The sequence below is a fragment of the Neopsephotus bourkii genome, unplaced genomic scaffold, assembly GCF_033783945.1.
Source record: "Neopsephotus bourkii isolate Nb327-2 ecotype Australia unplaced genomic scaffold, CSIRO-AGI_Nbou_v1 NB_1346, whole genome shotgun sequence".
Lineage (NCBI taxonomy): Eukaryota > Metazoa > Chordata > Aves > Psittaciformes > Psittacidae > Neopsephotus > Neopsephotus bourkii.
In genome coordinates this window covers 4714200-4735210 of record NW_026901826.1, presented here as the reverse complement: position 1 = coordinate 4735210, position 21011 = coordinate 4714200, and the positions used below count along the sequence as shown (strand labels likewise).

General features: G+C 39.5%; 1 protein-coding gene across 3 annotated transcripts in view; it reads left to right on the top strand.

Moving 5' to 3' along the window:
* Nucleotides 1–19075, top strand: part of CD99 (CD99 molecule (Xg blood group)) — a 31694-nt gene extending 12619 nt beyond the window's left edge. Inside the window, exons 2-9 of one of the 3 annotated variants that reach the window (XM_061366527.1) lie at nt 9404–9436; nt 10939–10980; nt 11121–11162; nt 12627–12695; nt 14009–14050; nt 14550–14660; nt 15501–15554; nt 17160–19075. In XM_061366527.1, coding sequence (XP_061222511.1) covers nt 9404–9436; nt 10939–10980; nt 11121–11162; nt 12627–12695; nt 14009–14050; nt 14550–14660; nt 15501–15554; nt 17160–17185 — 419 coding nt within the window. In that variant the 3' untranslated portion in view covers nt 17186–19075. Of the gene's footprint in view, nt 1–9403; nt 9437–10938; nt 10981–11120; nt 11163–12626; nt 12696–14008; nt 14051–14549; nt 14661–15497; nt 15555–17159 lie in introns of all 3 variants that reach the window. The other 2 variants (XM_061366526.1, XM_061366528.1) reach the window with 2 other exon arrangements.
* Nucleotides 19076–21011: the final 1936 nt, after the last annotated feature.

The following is a 21011-nucleotide window of genomic DNA, read 5'->3' as shown; positions in this document are numbered from 1 at the left end:
TAAAATTACACAATACTGAAGAGTTTGCAGCCTGCTTGGCTGAAACAATTTTCTTAAATTTGAGACTAATCTCTTGATTAACCACCATTCTAGTCTTTCCAGTGTATGGTGCTGGCTGCAGTTTGGGTTGTTATCCCACTGTGGTTTAATGGTCATGAAACTGTCCATGAAGGTGAGAACACTGAGTGTTCAACGGGGCTTGAATACATGCCCCTTCCCAGCCCCACCTCTGATGTCCATCTTAGTGCCATAAGTGTGTATATTGCTCCACAGTTCTCAAACTGTAATTTTGACTGCTTCTTGTTTTGCCCGGTTTTAAGTACATGCTGCAGAGCAAGAGGTTTCATGGATGGCAGTCAACTGTGGAAAGGTTGGTGCCAAGAATTGCTGAAGCTGTTAGATCTAAGTGCAGAAATCCGTAAGAAGTAACAAGATTCCTTGACTTTGGAAGAGAGAAGTGCTGACATACTGACTTTGACCTTTGGAGAGTTATGAAAATCTGCAACTAGCCCGTGCCAACTGAGACTAGGATGCAAAATGAAGAATTGTAAGGGTAAATATTAATGTGCATGAGGTGTCGTAATTAAATTAGGGAACCCTGAATGTGTTTTCACAGAGGGTTCGTGTAGCCTTCAGCCTTTCAAGTACAATGTGATTTGACTAGTCACTAATATCCACACTACTGTTTACAATTGTAGTAAAACTTTGCAAAATGCCTGTGGTTCTGTAGCATTGTTGCTGCTTGCCTATTGATCCAAATGTTTTTGGAGTTAGTCTTGCTACAGTTACTTATCTATGGTGCCGGTTGATCCTGGGAGGGTTTCAAAGAGGTGTTATTGGGGCTGGGATGCTGATATTTACTTGGTTGTACAGGTGTATCTTTTATCCTTAAAAAGGAATCTTTTGTCCTTTACTGACAGCTCTAAGCTTCCAAGAAATAAAGTCCTTATTTACAGAACCAACCTGTCCTTTTCTTTCTTTTACTTAAGCAGCACCAAAGTCTCCAGTAAAACTCCACTGCCTCATTGCATTGCAGTGTATAATGTGAACTAATCTATTGACAAAGTTAATACACTTTCATACCGTAAAGACTGATTGATAAAATAGTTAGGGAAGAGACCTTTCATAACAAATGTGAGCCTTGAGGTAATAGTGCACCTGGTTTTGGAAATTTAGGCTATGTGAGTAGCAGCTGCAAGGCTTGTCATCCTTGTGGAAGCTTAAAATCTTGTATGTTGAGCAGCTTAAATTTTGAAGCTGTAGGTTGCGAGAAACATGTATGTAAAGGATTTGGGTTTCTTAAGCTTGTAAAAAAACCCAACAATACTACTGACATTTCTTGCCCTAAGACAGTTTCAGAAGTAGCTGAATAAAAAAGCAGGTGCACAGTGCCTGCTTGATCTGGGTGAGATCTGAGAACAGGGTTTCTTGAGGATGCTTCAGACCTCCTGGTCCAACCCTGGCATGGGTTTCTCAAGAGGCAGTGGTGGGGAACAGAAGTGTCTTGGCCCATTGTGCCTGCTTCAGGAGCCTCCCTGGGAGACTGGCAATTGCACGGGCACCTGAGATGTGGGAAGAGGGGCAGGGAGTCCTCCTTGCCTGTCCCAGGGGCAGAAGGACAGGGCTGCCTTCTGCAGGTGCTCTGTTGATGCAAGAGAAGGCAGTGGCAACAGCAGCCCCAGGGGTGATGTTGACATGAAATAACTTCATGTTTAATGCACAGTGATGTCTTTGTGGTTTAGGGCTGCTATGGGGAAAAGTACCAACAACTCAAGACCAGTTATCTAGAGTGTAAATTTCAGCACTTGCAGATATAAGGACCAATATGCAGACTTTAAATAACATAAAGCGAGACAATATTTAGTCAGACACCTGCAGCCTTCACCAAGGGTATGCTGCATATAAATGCAGGCAAGACTCTGCTTCTATCTGCTGCTGTATTTTGCCTTAGTTGCTGAATTTACACAAAAGGAAACTTAGTATTTTCTTTCCAGAAAATACTTCACTGAAACATATTGAAACAAAGTACATACTGAAACATGTATTTGTGCTTGGTAAGGCCAAGTACTTAGGTGAAACTGCAGTAAGTATAGTATATGACATTTGCAGTCTCAGTGTTGTCAGGCCCCTCTGTAGTTACAGGAAGAAGAAATGAGTGAAAATAAAATGAATGTGTCCAGTATCTTTTCATTTGTTGCCATCTGGATTCAGCACCTTTATTATATTTTGCAAAACCCTTTTTCTCTCTTCCCATTTTCTATCTCAGTACCCCCAAAACTTAATCTTGTAATTTCTTGATACAGGTGCTGTCCTGTCACCCAAATGTTGTTCTTACAGCTTTTGTTAGTGTAGCTTATGTTTCCCCTGACAGATACCATGAGACAAAGCAATGCATTTCAGTTCTTATCTTTGAAAAGAATTGCAGAGAGACAGAGTGATTTATTGTACTTGTAGTTATATGAATTTTGTAGCACAAGGAATTTAGCCCAGTGACTAGATTTGGTCACATAACCCCAGGGCGCTGAGGCTGGAGGACAGCTCTGGAGACCTTCCAGTCCCAACCCCTGCGCCAGTAGGGTCAGCCACTGATGATTGCCCCGGAGATTGGTCAGTGGGGTTTTGAGTATATTGAATATGTGTGGGAGGTACAATCTGCAGGGAACAACTTTCCCTGAAGCACAGAAAACACTTTTTTCCAAGCTGCTGTTAGTGCTTTGGAAGCTCTTTTAAGCTTAAAGAGGAGCTCTGCAACCTGTGGCTTGCCATTTGACGTTGGTTTACCACTGAGGGTTGTCACCAGAAGAGAAACATCAAGCATCTGAACCACTGCTTGGAGGAAAAGTGGTTACATTGGGTATGGATGTGCAGAATTACAAACTATGAAAACAGACTGTGGTAGACAGCTCATCACTGGGCAGGTTGAGATTAAGATGCCAAATACGTGCTTTTATCTTCACTACTTGATTTAAAGGACCCACAGGAGTTCTTAGTCCTTCTGTAATTGTTTAGTTTTCTTTTACCCCTTCTCATTTCTGGAAAAACAGCTCAGTATTTGGCAGGATTGTTGCCATCATATTAATTCTCTAGATTAATGTTTGACTGTGCTTTATGCTTTCTGATGATTTAGACCTATTCATTCTGTTGTCTCATTCCTATATTAAATCCTCCCAGGAAAACTCTACTTATTGCAAATGTTCAAGCCCCATTGTATTTTCCTACTTTCTATAGCTCAAAGGGGTAACCAAAGTTTTCCAGTGCATGGGAAACTTTTAGACAAGTGAAATTCCCCAAACTGTGCTTAAAAATGTTGTCTTTTTTTCTTTCTGCCACAGTAAATGGCTTGTTTTACTGTCTTCTCTTAAAAACCCCTCATGTGACTGCAGTTATTTATTTGGAGGAAGGAACAGTTAGTAATTCAAATATTAAAATAGATTACAATTAGTCTAAAAACCATTTTCTAGCAGTCACATCAGAAAAAGGTTAGGCTACATAAGGATTTGGGCCTATAGGGATGCTGGGGAGGGACTCTTCATTAAGGACTGTACTGACAGGACAAGGGGTAACGGGTTAAAACTTAAACAGGGGAAGTTTAGATTGGATATAAGGAGGAAGTTCTTTACTGTAAGGGTGGTGAGGCACTGGAATGGGTTATCCAGGGAAGCTGTGAATGCTCTGTCCCCGGTGGTGGTCAGGGCCAGGTTGGACAAAGCCTTGGGTGACGTGGTTTAGTGTGAGGTGTCCCTGCTCATGACAGGGGGTTGGAACTTGATGATCTTAAGGTCCTTTCCACCCCTAACTATTCTATGATTCTGTGATTCTATGTAATTGTATGCTTTTTCTGTACTGTATTTTCAAGATTGATGCAAATAAAGTAACTTTTCAGAGAAGGAACTTTTGTTTGACTGTACAAAAAATAAATATGATAGTTATTAGGATAGTCTAATGCATCTTTTTGAAGAGGAAATAAATATTGGTTGCAGCAGAGGCTCAGCTGACTTTATTCCCATCAGATTACATTAGTGAATGCTCCAGATGTGCAGAAAGCAGACACTCTCCAGATGTAAAAAAATTATTATTGTTTTTGACTGATTTAAAGTTGTATTTCTGTTTGGGGCCATATTTATTTTAGGTAGGAAGGAGCTTTGTTTTCTAAGCACTTTGTGCAAAGCTTTTACTTTCCTCTTGCTCAGCAGAGAAACTAAACTTGGAAAGCAGCATTGATAGGTAGTTCCTTACAGGAGGAATAGGGTTTGAAACCAAGTGTGGGCTGTCTCTAATTTCGTGAGACTCCAGGCATGGCTAATTATAAACTGCTGCTTGGCAGTGGGAGTAAACATCCCATCTGCGTTCCCTGATGCAGAGGGAACTTGCAAACCTCTGCCTTGGCTGACAGGAGGAATACAGTTTTAAGTGCATTCTTCCACTTGCAGTGAGGCATTTTCAAGTTCCAGCTTCTCCAGTTAAGACCTTAGAAAGGCAGAGTGGTATGGCGAGCCAAGTCACCTTTCTCACAGTTTTTTGTTATTGTCTCCTATTGGTTTTGCCTGCTTAGGACATTTTGGAAAATAATTGTTAGAATGTAAGTTGATCAGTAGAAGTCTTTTTATTGGAGATGACTAATGCTGATGGGGCAAAACCTGGATTGAAATCAAGTGCTGGTAAACTTAAAAAGCAATTGTAAGGGATACTGTCTTTTCTCTGTTATTTAAAGTGTTTCATGAGCAAGTGTGTTTGCCTTCCTGTATTTTCTATTAGGGCTAGGTGATGATTATTTCTGTTCATGTTTCTAGTCTCCCAGGGGGAAGGAGTACAAGACACAGGAGTATAAAATCCAGCTTTCCTGCTGGAAGGAGCATCTGGACAATGGTTTTAGTCATTTGGTATAGTTTTAAGAAGTCCCACAGGCAGTTGAATTCAATGATCTTTACGGGTGCTTTCTAGCTCAAGATATTCTATGATTCCGTGATTCTAAGTTAGCTGGCCACTGACAGACTAGCAGGTAACATCCAGCAGTGGGCTGACCACTGTCATCCGGTCCGTATACCTGTCACTGGAAGACCAACTGCTGCATGCAGGCTCTATGGCACTCTGTGGTTACCTGGGCACTGGGAAGAGAGAAGAGCACCAGTATCTTTAGAAAAACAAAATCCAAGCAATCTGTTGCTTGAGTTGGAAAGCTGTCTTTGTGGTGATTGCATCACAAGTCTTCTCTCTTGGTGCGTTGCCATACACATGACTAACAGAGGAACTTTCCAAAGCTCATCTCTTCTTTTGCAGTGGAACGTTAACTATTGACTTATCTGATACATTAGCAGAAAGTATCTAAGAGTGGTAAGGGGTCTTTGCAAAGGACTTCTGATTTGCATAGTTACTTGACTCTCTTGGATATTCTCTAGCTCATCAGTTTACGTGTTTGAAGAGCCTGATACTGCATGCTTGGAAAACAGAATGGTGATTGCAGAGTACTGAGTAATTCCAGTCACTACAGAATTATTATTTTTTTAAATTAACTCTCAAATTTGTTTATTGATCTCTCAAAGCATGTCCTATATGAGAAGGGCAGTCAGCAGTCTCTTCCTAAATCACTTCTTCATGAAGATCATGGAGAAGTAAGGGAAAACAATCCCTTACTGCAGCATCACTGAGTGCGTACTGTTTTGCACTGGTTTCCCCCTTTTTAGGGAAACTTCTGCAGCTGGAACCATTCAGAGTTCTCAGACTAAGTTTCATGGTGTCTGTGGGAGGTTCTTCACATAGCCTCTTTCCTGGTCTGGGTAAAACTTTGGCTGCACCAAAGCATAATGTTGTGTATATGTGCCTGTGTTTTGGTCTGACACTGCTGAAAAGAAATAGTACTCTAGAAATATACCTACCAGTGTAACTTACATTGACCTAGTAATACATCTCTAACTTTGAGACAGATGGTGGTGGTCCATCCTCCAGTTGCTACTCAGGTAGAGTGTTTTGAGGAGCATGCATCTGCAAGTCTTCCTGCTGCCTTAGAGTTAGACTAGCAAAATACCTGATCAGATCCTGTCTTAAGCATTCCTCACTGGAAGGCTGTGGCCTGAGAGATGTATATACTTGGGAAAACAAACAAACCAGAATTCAGGTTTGAGGAACCACTATGCAAATACCTGTTTAAATTTCTCTTGAGTGTTTTGACCTTTTTTGCCTGTTAATATGAAGGTTTTATAGTGTAGTATAAACAAAGTGATAATTTCAGAGTTAACTGAGATTTGGTTCTTCACAACAGGTAGTTTTACTGAGCGTTTTAAGATTGTATTGCAAGGTGATGTAGGCTTCAGATAACCAACCTGCAAATATTTTTGCTTTCCGTGAAACAGTTTTTACTGAGCTAAGTACCCAAAAGAGCTTATGTTTCCCCCTGGAGCGAAGAACACCAAGTAAAATATCTTCTTGCATTCTGTCCAAGATCTGTACTTAATGACTTTATTCAGAAGGTTCTAAATACACTTTGCTTGTGCACTGCAATAAAGCCATGAATTGCCTCTCTTTCCATGAATGGGCCTGTCACAGTCCAGGTCGTGCTGCCTCCCTGCTTGGCTCTGGGGCAAGGTGATACTCAGGTCAAATGGTACAGTATGGGAATTGCTGCTTAGATTTCAGAGCTCAGTTTCTGCTGCGGCAATTCATTTGGCCAGACTGAAGACAAGCTTGAAGGATGCTTTCAGGAAACTGCAAGCTTGCCTTTGATTATATTTTTTTTTTTAATTACAGTTGTTATTCTTTGCTTCCATATTAAAAAAAACAACAACCAAAAAAACATTAAAAAAAAAAAACAAAAAACAAAAACGTTTCTTGCATTTCTTCTCTGGAGAAAAAAAGAAAAAAAAAAAGGCATTATTAGTGCAGTTATCTGAGAAGAGAGATTTCAATTTTGACCTCAGTTGAGATGAAAGATGTCATCAAGTATATGAACATCCGTCATTCCTGGTGCTAGACTTGTGATTTGTCTTTGTCTTAACTTGGCTTGTCATGTAAGCAGAAAAGGAACATTCTGCTTGTGGTTTGATTTTTGAGGTTGTTACTCCTCTCTTCAGACTTTCCAGTAGTGAGTTCTGGTTCCTCTTCTGTAGCTACATTCTCAAGGAAAAGCCAGACACATCAATGCTTTATGCATTTATCTTCTGAATTAAGGTAGCTCTGCCTGGAGTTAAATTTTCCTCTGGCTGTCTTGGTACTCATTAGGTAAAAAAGTCTTGGAGCTTCTTCAGGGCTGGAGCAGTGTTTTTGTATGTCTTTTTTTCTTCAATAGCTGGCATCCACTTTCATGCCTTTTTCCATACTTCAGTGAAAGCAGGAATGATGAACTATCAGAAATATCCCAAGCAGTTGTTTGAGCTGTCCATTTACCTGACAGGCCTCTGCTGCTGAGACCACACTACTATATTTATGCTGCAAAACCAGTTTGTATCATGAATATATTGAATTAATGTATTCACAGTTGGTTGAGTATGCAGCAGTACCTCTAGCAATTGACCTAATACAGCAAGAGAGAATGTTCTTTTCCCGAGGGCTGAAAATGAAACTTAATCTACCTGGAGTGGAGAGCTCATAGCTGCATTTAGTGGCCTTTTAGGAAATTGAAGATGCTGCTCAAGATCACGGTGCTAAAAACTTCACCACCTTCATACTGTTAGCCTTTGTTAAGGGAAAAGATAAGTCTTACAAACCCATGAAAATTATTTTTAATGCCAAGGTATTAAATTCATTACCTGACCTATAATTTTCACACTGGGCTTTGTGCTCCAAGGCTGCCCTTCACACTTGAGCCTTGTAAGCTCTTGTGAATTGGAGCTGTGCCCTTGCTCATTTTGTGGTTCAATGGAAGGAATATGCTGTGTGATAGCGGAATAGACTCCACAACTCGTTAAAGTTGTAAAGTAGGTATGCTTTATTCAGCTGAAGACGCACGGGGGATTGGTCTGCCAAAAGGCATGTGCACCTCAGTGCCGTTTTCCTTTTACATTTATCCTGTAAAGTCATACATATGTATTACGCTGCCCAATACGCCTATACGTATTCATATTCTATCCCCACTTCGTATTATAATGAGCCAAAAGGCTTTCCACGCATGCGCGGTGCCTCCTGGTGGTCTTGGGCAGGGGTCTTCAGATGAAGTAAGTAGTCTTCCTCTTGTGGGTAGGGGTCTTCAAGATGAAGTAAACGAGTCTTTCTCAGGCTTGAACTTTTTACCTCTGGTCCTCATGCATGCTTTGTAGGAGGAGCTGGATGCGTCTGGTCTATGTCCAACTGGTTTAATGAGCTGTTCTCTTCATTAGGAGGTTCTATCCTGGTACTGCCTGATAAGGCATCTGCTGAGCTTGTCAAACAAACTATAACTTAAGCAGTACCCCCTTGTATAACCCCCTTCTGTTCTCTTCATTAGGAGGTTCTATTCTGGTACTGTCTGATAAGGCATCTGCTAAGCTTGTCAAGCCAGCTATAACTTAAGCAGTACCCTCTTGTACAACCCCCCTCTGTACATTTTGTCTAACCCCCTGTACATAATAGGCCACATCAGTTTCACTGTGGATGGCATTAAAAGCATGCAGTAGCAGTGGCAATAATAAAGGATTAAGTGCATTTTATCGACTGTAGGAATATGTGTTCTGGCCCTCCAGATACTTTCTAAAGAGACAATTTTTAATACTTTTGTTCCCTGAAGGGATGTGTGGATAGTGGTCTCTTTCTAGAGAAAAAGAGAAGAATGTCTATCTGCAGCCCTAACTCAAAATATTCTTCTAGTCTGATGCAGGAAGCAGAAAACATTCCTCAAAACAGATCAGAAACATGTTTATGACTGTAGTAAGTGTTGGCTTAGAGTGAGAAAAAACTGTTCTTACTGTTGATTTCATCTTCTACAGGCAATTTGGTGACTTCAACTTTGAAGATGCATTTGGTAATCCTGTGAAGTCTAGTGTGGTTGTGCATACTAACTTGAAAATCTGAACATTCAGATTTAGGGGCGCACAGAATTCTGTTCTGTTGTATTTCTGCTGTACTTCTGTTAAAAAAAGCAGCTCCCTAATAGCAAAGGTATTTCTGCATTTTTGAGTCTTCTGCTAGTGCTTTCACAAATTTACTTTGTGATTTCACAAGCTTGAAGGCCCTATGATAATACCTTCTGTTGGCTTGCAATATGTATATTTTGACCTTGCTCTGACATGGCCCTTGACATGTGCCATGGTCACCGAAAGCAGCACCTAGTTTGAGAGATAATGCCTGGTAACTGTGTAGTGTTCCTGTGTGGGCCACTGTTGAATAAGCATGCCATTATATTCTTGGTGAAGACATTGTGAGGTGCATTTTCTGTTAGAATAGTCTAAAGTAGTCCAGTTTTTAAATTGCATTTAAAACTTTCCTTCTTTCTTTGTAGATGATTTCAATTTGGAACATGCTCTTGAGCCTGGTAAGTATCATGTTTTTCTGAATACTGCTCAGTACTTGGTACAGTGTCTCTCTGTACTTTATTACCTAAACATAATAATGGCACTAAGTTGATTGAGGTAACAGACTGTAGATAAAAATAATTGCAGTCTAGGTGTGTTTATTTACCTTAATTTTTAAGGGTCTAGATCACCACACAGAAATGTATGTACTTCTCAGCCAAGTCCTGCTTGTTTCATTGCTGTGTCTTCACTAGATGGCACTAATTCCATAAACTGTTACTTACGGAAGTAGTTTTTAAATCTGAAGTAGTCTCTTCCTTTCCAGGAAGTAATTTTAGTAGCACAAGGAAACATTACAGTATGAGGAAAAGTACTCTTTCTAATGTGCTTCAACTCTGCAGTGTGGGAAGCAGTAGAGACAGCAGTGTTGTCACTCAGACAGTGAAAGGTGCATCCAGTTAGGCAGATAATACACAGCAGCTTTTCAAGTACCATCAGTAGACCTATTGCAATATAGACAGCTTTCCTAACACAGGGCATATATCTGTAGGACAGTAGCACTGTTTAGTGCTCTGTTTGATTTAGCCTTTTGAAGTTTTGTCTCTTAAAGCTGTCTGTTTTCAACCATTGTCATTTTTGAAAACAATTGGCTGAGAAACAATTGGCTGAATGAATCAGGTGGTTCAGATAAGTGAAGAGAGGAGAATCTTTTATAGGAAGGCAAGCCTAAGTTGGGGTCTTAGAACTGTGCTGTAGGGGTGCGTGCCTCTTAAAGTGTGCAGAGAGCCTAAGAAGACCCGATCTGACTTGTGCCTAGAGCTGGGAGGAGGCAACACCATGCACTGTCAAGGAGAAGTAGCATGCAGAAGAAATAGGCTGCTAGATTTGTTCAGCTGTTGGTGAAAACCCAGTTCTAGAAACCCACTCTTGGTATGTTATTTGATGTAGGCAACTGTCTGTAGCCAAACCATACAGAGATAATTACTAAGGTCTCTTACCCTCCTATTTTGTGGCAAGCTAAATGAAATGTCACTGTGAAGACTATATTGCTACTGGTTTATGTATATCTTTCTTAAAATTATCGAACTTTTATTTTTACTTTTTATTAAATGAGGTACCAAACTCTATTATTGGTTAAAATCTGGTAGTTTTAAAAGAAGAAACAGCTAGGTAATCTGTACCTGGAATAAAAATTTAAGGAAGCTTACCATTTGAAATCAGATGTGCAAACTGAATGCTGCATAACACTTAGTGAGTTCTTCTGTATATGTTCAGTTATACCAAGGGTCTAACATACAGGATAATGTGGCAGAAAAATGTTAATTTCATTAAAGTGAAGTGTTTGACATAAAATAGCCAAACAAATACAGCATTAGTTAATGAAAAGAAAGGAAAATGACATGGGGAAGATTTGATGCTATTTTTTAGGTCAGATAGTCTTTCAAGGTTACTGTATGCTCTGCATTTTGTCTCTTCACACTAGTAACTTTGTTCACTTTATTCTAACTCCATTTGACTACAGATGACCCCAAGCCAACTCAACCTGCAAATCCTAAGGACACTGGTAAGGCTCACCTAACAGGAATTTCTGAACAGTAGAAAAGTATTTGTTAATCTTTTCTAATCCTTTTCAAAGTTACTGCATTGTAGTCTGCTTTTGATATCTTAATAGTTTGGGGTTTTTTTTTTCTCTGTTGTGCATAGGTAACCCTGAACAAGGTCCACCTGTACTTCCTAAAGACTCTGGTAAGGCTTCTAGCACAAACTCCTGAATTGTGACATGGTTCTACTATCTCAGTATAACTTCTAATAATAACTCCTTCTTAACTGGCTGCTGTGTATGTCAAATGTTGCATTGAATAAAAACTGAGGATTGAGGGAAACTTGTCTTGCAAATAAGCTTTGCAGCAGTTTTGAAATGCCATAACAAGCCTGTTGAGTCACTTTCCTTTTACTTAAAAGTGAGATGGTATGAGAAGGTGGAAGGATGGGACAGTGTGTGTGCTTGTGTCAATGCTGTTCTTGGCTGCTTGTGGTGGAGCACCTGTGTACTGGATTGAGTCCTTTCACCTTTAGTAATTGAATCCCTACTAGTCGTTCTAAAAAGTAAGTAGGAACTGCCTGTGGTCTTTTTTCTTAAAGCATCCAAATTAAAGGTGGAGCTCAGAGTTAAAGGGTTTTATTTGGGTTTTTTTTTTATAGGCTCATTTAAGAAATACAGTTATTTTGTGTTTGAAAGGGAGGCTTAAAATACAAGTCCTTCCCTTCCTATTGTGCTTTAGAGGTCTTCTGTCCTTACCTAACTCGGAGCAAAACATAGATAGATGCATCTGTGATGATGCCATTATCCATGAATATGGTGGTAAAGAGTCCTTTCCTGGAACACAGGCGCTGGTTCTTGTCCCCTCCACTGCTTGATTGATTTGCAGCAGCAAGTTGAATTCAAGTCTTGCATTCCTCAGTACAGTGCTTCTACCACCCAACTAGAACAGCTGCTGATGCAATTCTTTTAGCTTTGCTGCTTGAAACACAATTGCTCTGCATACACTAAAGATTCATTTGGCAGTAAAGGGAAGGAGAACTCAGGCCTTATGAGGTAGGGTCTAGTGGAAGTGGAGAGGGACTGGTTCAGTGTCCTGCAAAAAATCAAAGGAGGGAATTGCATTTTGATCTTCCCGTTGCTGTGCAAATACTGCAGTCACTGGATGGTGGCATGTTAAATTTATTTATTTTTTTTCACCCTCTAACTACTGTATTGTACACATTCAAAAGACTGGTTGTGACTTAGAAACCCAGTTCTGAAGAAACACTGACAGCTGCAGCCTTGAAAGAAATGGTTCTTCCCTGTCCATGTCCTTCTTCTGCTCTAATAGGATAGAAAGACTTGGGCTTTTCCAGTTAAGTAGCTTACAGGGCTTCTTGCTTGCTTAGCCTGAATTGTGCAGTATTACCTGCTCTTGGACACTGATTTCTCTCAGTTGTTCAGGAAATCCAGAGGCAGCAGTGCTGCTATCAAACTCTATAGTGCTGAGCTGAAGGGAGTTGAGACTGGGAGGGCTTTTGATATGTGAACATACTGATGACTATGACACTGAGTCTCAGACCACCATAAATTCAGCTGAATGAACTAGAGAAAACTTCCATGTGCCTTGAGATGTCTTTTAACTGAACTTCAAACATGTAAGATGATACTATTTTTATTTTTTGTAGACTTTAAAGATTCAGATCTATATGATGGCAGTTTACCAAAAGGAGGAGGTGGTGATAGTGGCCACAATGGTAAGACTGTAGGTTGTGCTTCATATTGATACAATGACTACTTGAGCTTTTGATAAAAGCTTGCTTGCAAGCTGGTTAACACTGTCCAATTTGTAATACCTTTGGTTCTGGTTTCTGAAAGTTAAGATTATACCTTCCAGTTCAAAAGCAATGTGTTCTGCTTTTGCCAAAAACCCACAGATAATTAAATGGTAGAACTGGTCTAGAGGTAAAACCTTCAATGATTTTTACTGTTATGCTAAGAAATAAGGGGTTTAAAAGTGAGATGTGAATGTGGTACTTATTTCAAAATTCACTGTGAATATAGTTCTTAAAGGAATCCAGGTGTTACTTGCAGATCTTCTGTGACATACTCTCAGTTTCTTTTAGTTCTTGTGGTTAGGAAGCCCAGGTGTGGGCCAGAAGAGGGTCTGTCTTCTGTTCTCAAGGATTTTATCTGTCCCACAGGATGATATGATCCTTAGACTTCCAAGTGTTGTAAGGTATATCTACTTTGAGCAGTATAAAATCATTTCATAGCTTACCAAACTCTTTCTTGAGTAATCTGCCATGTCTGATTTTTACCATACAGCTCAGTATACAGATGGTCACTGGGACCAAGATGCAGTAATGGTCATTGTTAGGATGAGGTTAGTCATCCCTGTGTGCATTACTGCAACTTTAGTGTCTCCAGATCGGAGTTAGCTTAAGTATCTTGATGTGGTGTTGGGATGTGCCACTGGTTACTGACTTCTTAAGAGAGTTGTCCTAAAGATTACTGACGATAATTTTGTTGTAAGCTTTCACCTCCCAAGGTTCCTTTGTGGCAGAAACTTGAAAACTGGCAGGGGCAGGAAGCGTCTGTTGACGCTTGTGTGGTGTTTTCATCTGCCCAGATTGCTGCTTCAGTTGTACGAGTTGCACAATGACAAATAAGGATAGTATTTACAGAAATTCTGTCCTCTTTGCTAAGAGACTTGTAAAGGTATTTAGTAAATGAGGCTGGGATTTTAGGGGAAGATAGTTGATTCCATGGAAATACAGTTGAATGCTACCCCGAAATTATATGCTGTTCCTCTCCACTGAGTATTCTGTGGTGGTGGGCAAGTTGATTAAACCACATTTCACAGGTGTGCTCCACTCATTTAGTAGAAGCACTTGAGTAACCACGCCTGAAGTTGGCTCAAGCTGTGCTTTGAAAGCCACAGTTTAGCACTGTATGGATATAATAGATGGTATGTAAATTTGCATAATTAATTGACAAAAAGATTGTCAACGATGCTGTGACTGTTCTTTATACATGTAAAATCTAACCCTTTTTTTCATTTTCACAGAACGAAAGGGCCCAAGTCCAAATAATGGCGAAGAAGCTGAGGGTAAATGCAGAAATTTATGTGTATGCATGTCTGAAGCTTTCTTCCTGGGGTTTTCTGTATTGCTAATATTCTGCTAGAATGATCAGTGCTGGTATTGTGTTTTATCTTAAAATCTTCTATGGCATCTAGGATTCTTACTTTCAACCTCTTTCAAAATTTTTTAAAGTAAAGTCTCTATGTTGCAAATGATTCAGAAGTGTTAAGGTCTCAGAGATGCTGGTACAGTGATTGCGTGCGTGGTAGGCTATGAATAGGTAGCTTTCTCAATTAATGGAACTTAAAACAGGCATGCTTAAGTTGCTTAACAACAGGCATTGCTAAGTAATCAATGATTATAAAATTAGGATTCACGTTTCATTATTCACAAAGTGTGATTACTGTGGTTTAATAATTTCAGTTTATTGTTTTTTTGGAAGTGTTCACAGGGTTTACTTTGAGGCAGTGCTTTCGATTCTGAAAAATATATACAATATATATGTTTTGGTTTGATTTCTTATAGGTTCTCAGGGAGCAATAGCTGGAATTGTAAGTGCTGTGGTTGCTACTGTAATTGGAGCAGTATCTAGTTTCATTGCTTACCAAAAGAAGAAACTCTGTTTCAAACAAAGTGGTAAGAATTCTAAATTAGATTTGTTTTCTACTGTCTGAAGAGATACAGTTTTGTATTTAGATGGGAGCCAGAAATTGGTCTTATACATAAGGTAGTCTTAATAGCATGGTCAGTTTGAGTTCACAGGGAGTAACCTCTCTTACTAGTCATCTAAAGCAGGGAGTCTGAAGAATGCCTTGCCCAAAATTGAGACTTCCAGAAGCAGACAGACTTTAGGCTCTGCATTTCTTAAAATGAAACTACTTAATGCTAAATAGTAAGCAGGAGAGACTGCAAGAAAACATTTCTGTAAGAAAACATGAGTTGAGGCTGGGGATTAGAGACTATTGTAATGCTGAAAAATACTTTGTCATTTCTAATTCTGTAAATCTTGCCTTTGTGTTTTCATAAGGTATTTGCTTACGTATCAGTTTTCTGACAACTACCTGGATGTTCATTTCCAAATTATTCTTCCTTCTGCAGTCATCTGTTGCTTGCTCTCTGCTTCCTTTCCACCAAAATAAGATATAACTTGGATCAGGGAACTTTGGGAGCACTGTGGAGCAGAAGCTTTGGTTTTGTCCATTTTAATCTGTCTGACTGGCTGATGAAGGGTGATGATAGAGCAGTCATCCAGCCAGTCACTGCGGTTTTGTAATTTGGGAAGTTTGGAAACATCTACCATGCATGTTAAAATTAACTAAAATACAGGTAACAGAAAGGCAACCCAACTACCATCAGTAGCCCAGTTTCTTGTGTGCTATTTCTTCTCTCAAATTATTTCTGTTAATTATTTCTCTTAATCAACAGCTTGAAAGATAAGACAATTTGAATGCTAAACGTCTGCTTGTTTCCCAGCAGATGAAGAGAATGTGAATATGGAAAGCCATCGGGGAGCACAATCTGAGCCACCTGGTAAGAGAAGAATTTAAACGGAAGAGCAGCTTTTTGGTGGAGATCCTATTACTTTATTGATATCTAACACAGTGAAGAAAATTACTTAAGCTGTTCTGGTTTTTTGTTTGTGGCTATCATAGCAACTAACTTAGAACTAAAGCAAGATTTCACTTCTGGTATTATGGCCACTCTTCTCTAGTTTGTTATTCTTTGAACAGATTGGTTTATTGTCTTGAGGAGTCCTTGAAATACAGGAGCTTAGAGAAAGTAAAGAATTGAATTTTCTCTGTGAAAGTTTATGAAATTCAGTTATGAATACAGAAGCAGCCTGCTCCTTTAGTGTTATCCGTAACTGCAGATAACTGGCAGGTGCATTACTCGTGTGTTGTGTCTCTTGGAATCGGACACCACCATTTTTGATTGCAAGTCCATATCGAACTCTTCAAGAATGCATATTAAAAATGTTAGTAGTGTTTGGGCAGAGGTGAAACTACACTGGAGGCAAGGAGGACTGAACTTAGTAGCATGTTGTTGTAACTGGAACATTCTTCTGTGGTCTTAATCTAAATCCCACTGAACTAGTTATGTTTTTTTATAACAAAAAAATAAATAAATGACACCTTATTTCTCTCAGGTAATTCATCAGTTTGCTAAAAAATTCCATCTGGTTCATAATCCTCTTTATAAAAGTTTTTCCTTTAAGCTATTAAATATATAAAACTCATGGAGAACATGTTTTCTTGTGACTGGTTATAGAAGTCAGGACTGGAGTTGAACAGGTATCCTCAATTCAGCTAAGCATTAGTGAAGCAAGCAGTGCTGTTGAAAGACCTCTACCACAGGCAGTTAACATATGATTTGCAGCTCAGAGATGCAAAAATTTGGCTAAGATTCACCAGAACTCAGATGTGAAATGCATCAAATGATACATACTTTAACTGATAAAGTCAAAGTTGGGTTGTTATCATGCCTATATATTGATGTCATGTTACATCCCAAATTTCATACCTCTGTTATATTTTGCAAGCAAGCATGAGCATGTTTTGAACCAAGAAACTGGGCAACATGGTGCTGCTCCTGATCTGAGTTCTGGGAGTTAGCAGTCATTAGCTCTGCTTTTGGTGGTAAGAGTGTTGATGTACCTACATGGCTTCTAGTTAGAAGCAGTTTTGCATTGAGCCACGTCAGATGGCATGGACGTCAGAAGAGGTTTGCATTTTTAACATTTTATGTAGGCTTGTCTTTGACTTCCTGAAAATGAGGTGACTCAGTCTAGCACTTCTGTTCAGTAACCCACTTTTTCTATCATTTATGCAGACTGTACTCCATCTAGTTTTTTGCCTCTGCAAAACTCTGCATGTTAGGTTAAGCTGCACAGGTCTAGCAGGATGTGGTTATTTGAGTAAGAAATCTGGGATGTAATATCCCTTGGTATGCAGGGTACTGGCTTCACAGCATCGAGCCTCTGCTGGCTTCACAGCATCAAGCCTCTGCTTACCCGAATTTATCCCACAGTTTCAAATGCCTGCTCAAAAAATCTGTTGTCCGCATACACTGTTACATAGTAATACATAACTTACAATGACATAGTGTGCTAATATTGAGTTGTTTCTCCCTTTTTAGTTCAGCGCACACTTTTGGAGAACTGAAATCAAGAAAACATGATGAAGAAACAGACCATTGAAACTGGATAGATTGAAACTGGATAGAGAGCCTGCATTCTGCCTGGGGAAAAAAAAAGGAAACAAACAAACAAAAAAAGCATAACGTTAACAGCAGAGTCTGAAGTTGCATGAGAAAATAGTTCTTGTTTGAAACACCTCTGGGAGTTTGCCTTAGACCTGAGCACTTCTGTATGGTTAGCCCTGTGAAGAAGCAACTGTTGCACACCAATATATGGCCTTAATGACAGGAGTGTAGAAGTATGTTGTGCCTTTACATTCTTTACTCCTGTGACAAATAGGTGTGTCTAAAGTGCATTCAGTGTTCTTAACTTTTCCATATGTCTCCAAAAGAAAAAGAGGCAAGTAGTGTTTTGTTATGCCATTGCTTTCAGGCAGTGTGCAAATATTTTTTAATATCATGTACACAGTGAGTGTACCAGCCAAACAACCTGGCATATGTTGTGGGCACCTTGAAAGCAAATGGCTCACTGTGTAGGATAATGAATCTGGGTGTGGGTGCTGCTGATTCAATCCATGTAACTGCCTGGGTCACGCACTAGGGAAGGAAGAGATACTTGTTCTAGAGCATCCAAGAGACAAAAAATCAGGTTTGTTTTTGCTTTTCTGTTGTTGTTGTTGTTGCATCTGTCTGGTACAGATTCAGAACACTCAAACTAGTGCACAGAGACCCTTCATCCTTTCTGACTCTTCCTGCTTAGCAAGTACTGAGCCGATCAGATATGGAAAAGCCTGATCTGCAAATCAGAACCATAATTGGATTTTTTACATCTGGTGAGATTGGTGTTTGGCAGTTGTCTAAACAGTTGTAGATGAAATATTAGGGGGTGGGGATTGACATCTTCAGGCTTCCATAACCAAAAACTTAGCAGAAAATGATGTTGAATTCAGGCGGCTTGTCATACACTCTAAAAAGACAGAAACAGTGCTACAGTTCGAAAGTGCTGAAATGCAGGACTGACCAGAACAACCCAGCCTCACTCCACAATTATCCGTTGAACAATATAAATAGCATATATGTGAAGAATGCTTTTGGATTTGTGAAGGATTGCCATCAGGACCTATGACTGCAACCTCAACTGAAAGCACTAGTGGCCTTTGCTCTCGAAAGCCACAGAAAGGTTTCAAAGATCTGTGGAAACATGGAAAACTGCAACTCATAACAGTTAAAGGACTGAGTCTGGACTAGTAACTAATTCTGTCTGGAAGGTGTAGTCTGACCAGTTCTGTTGGCTTGCATTCTAATTGTGTCCAATTTTCCTGCAGTTTTACAATATGTGTCTTACTAATGTGCTTCAGCCTCCTGGCCAAAGGGTTCTACAGAAAGATGACATTTCACAGAACATCTTAGAAATCATGAATTTGGATATTAAACATGTAAATATATCTGTGCATTCAAATGTGAATGTATGCCAAGAATAATTCATTTAAGAATTTCTTGTACATGTTTCTTAGCTTGCAACAAAGCTTTACACAGATCTTGGTATTTTATTATGGAATTAATTTGTAAACCTCTTTTTCCCTACTTCTGCTTTTAGGATAAAAGAACTAAAACCTTTAAGTGTGTGTTTGAGGGTGGAAAAATGATTTTTTATATAAACATTTGATCTATGTAAATACAAAGAAATGAAATGTACTGCTTACCTACATGAATAAACAGGTATCTCATATCAATGCCAAGTACAGAGAAAACAGAAATAAGCCAGTGTTCATTAGGGATAAAATGGTGGGCTCAGGCTAGCTTTCAGCTAACCAGACTCTTGAATCCTTCTTCAGCTTTTGCAAGCCTGAAATTACTTATTAAAACCTCCTATTAACATTGTGATTTTTCTAAAAATAAATCTATAAAAAAGAAAATGTTTATGTATTTTCCTTTATAGTAACTCTAGAAATAAAAACTACCCCCCCCTCCTTCTTCGCTTACTTCTACACAGTCTGCAGAGCTGTTTCTCTCACACATTCTCACTTCTTTCTCTGGGTGCAGTTGCTGTTACGGAGCAACTTTTCCCCCTTCTGAAATACATTATCCAAGAGGTGCTACTAGCATCGCTGATGGGCTCAGCCTTGGCCAGCGGTGGGTCCCTCTTAGAGCCGGCTGGTGTTCGCTGTATTGGACACAGGGGAAGCTTCTGGCATCTTCTCACAGAAACCACCCTCATAGCCCCTCCATTATCCAAACATGGCCATGCACACCCAATGCAAAAGAAAAGGTTAAAGAGAAGGTTTGAAATTTCAGGCTGTCCAGCTGAAAAGTTTTGGTTTCTGTTTCTTATTTGGGGATAAAATGTTCACTTATATTTCAGTTATCAGGGTAGTCTTTGGTACACTGCTATTTGCCTTACTACCCATTGAAACTTTGAGCTGTTCCTTCTTAACTCAACTGCTCTTGCATAGCTTAACTAACCTTCCTAATTCATTATTTCTCACATTCTTTTGGTCAAGAAAAATTATCAGTTAACCGTTATTCATCACTCTACTGAAGTATTTTTATGGTAATGCCCTGCAGATCAGCTGTTGTCCATCATGGCCTTAATAGGCTGTCAGTAGCACTCAGGTCCCAGTTTGGGAATTAAGGTTCCAGATTCCAGTGCAGGTTTAGATCAGGCCATGCAGTGGCATGAAAAAATACTGTCCTTTTTAGGCCCAAAGTACAAGTTCACTCTTGTGAGATACTTTCACCATTAATCTGAGCTCAAGCGGATAGCAACAAAGAGCCCAGTCCTGTCCCTGTAGCACACCCTCTTCAGTTCTGTTTTTTACTCCAGTCTTCCTCCACTGAGGAGGAGGAATTGCCTTCAGTAACAGGAGGGGGGGGAAAAAAAAAAAAGCAAGATCTTCTAGTAGAATATCATGTCACTTTAGTTTCTGCTGTGGTGGCAGTTCAGTTCATCCTAAGCACCAGTGAAAAGAACTGCTTGAAAAATGTTTTGATGGTTTTCAAATGTGATGTCCCTGTCAAATACTTACCCAAACTTATCCAAATTAATTCATTGGGCTGTGGAAATGAAAGCAGGCAATTCTTAAGCATAAGATTTTGCAGCTTTTTACTGTAGCTCCTATTCATGCTCATTCTGATGTCTATGCCAAATTCTGAATGCTAAAGAAAACTATTTAGTGCACTTGGCATTTAGCGTACCTTGCGTTGAATTGCGCTCCCAGTTGTGCATTTTGGTGTTTTTCTTGCTAGTTATTTTAGGCCAACGTCTAAACTGTACTATTCTCTAGTGTTCTCCACCTGACAAGATTATGAAACAAACCCTAACTTTTTCATAAACTGAAAAGTTTAATTTCTTCTTGCTCTTTTCTTTTACACAGATATAAAAGACACATTTGAAAGAAGGGGAAGAGATGATTAGGAATAGGAAAAGGACTTGAATGAAGCAAAACCACAGGGTTTTCAAACCCCTACATTTGGAGTGCTTTAAGAACCATGAGAATAAAATACTAAAAATCGTGTTCCTCCATCTGCTTGTGAAAAACACTGAAGTTTTAGCTAGCATATAGTAGTTGTATTCTTCTGTTGCCAAGAACTTCTGTCACTGAGTCACTCATGTATTTGGTTCATATTTAAATTAATGTCTAATATTACCGGATGTTTCAATATTTTAATTAAAATACTTCAATTTTTATGGCAGAAGATGAATACTATAGGATATTAGTGGCTTTCCCTAGCAGCTCTAGTGTATAATTTGATTCTTTCATCTCTGATAGACTCATACAGCAGGTCTCCCATGACAAAGAGAGCAGTGTCTAACCTGTACCCACAGGAAGGATGGGGCTGCAACTGTGGTGA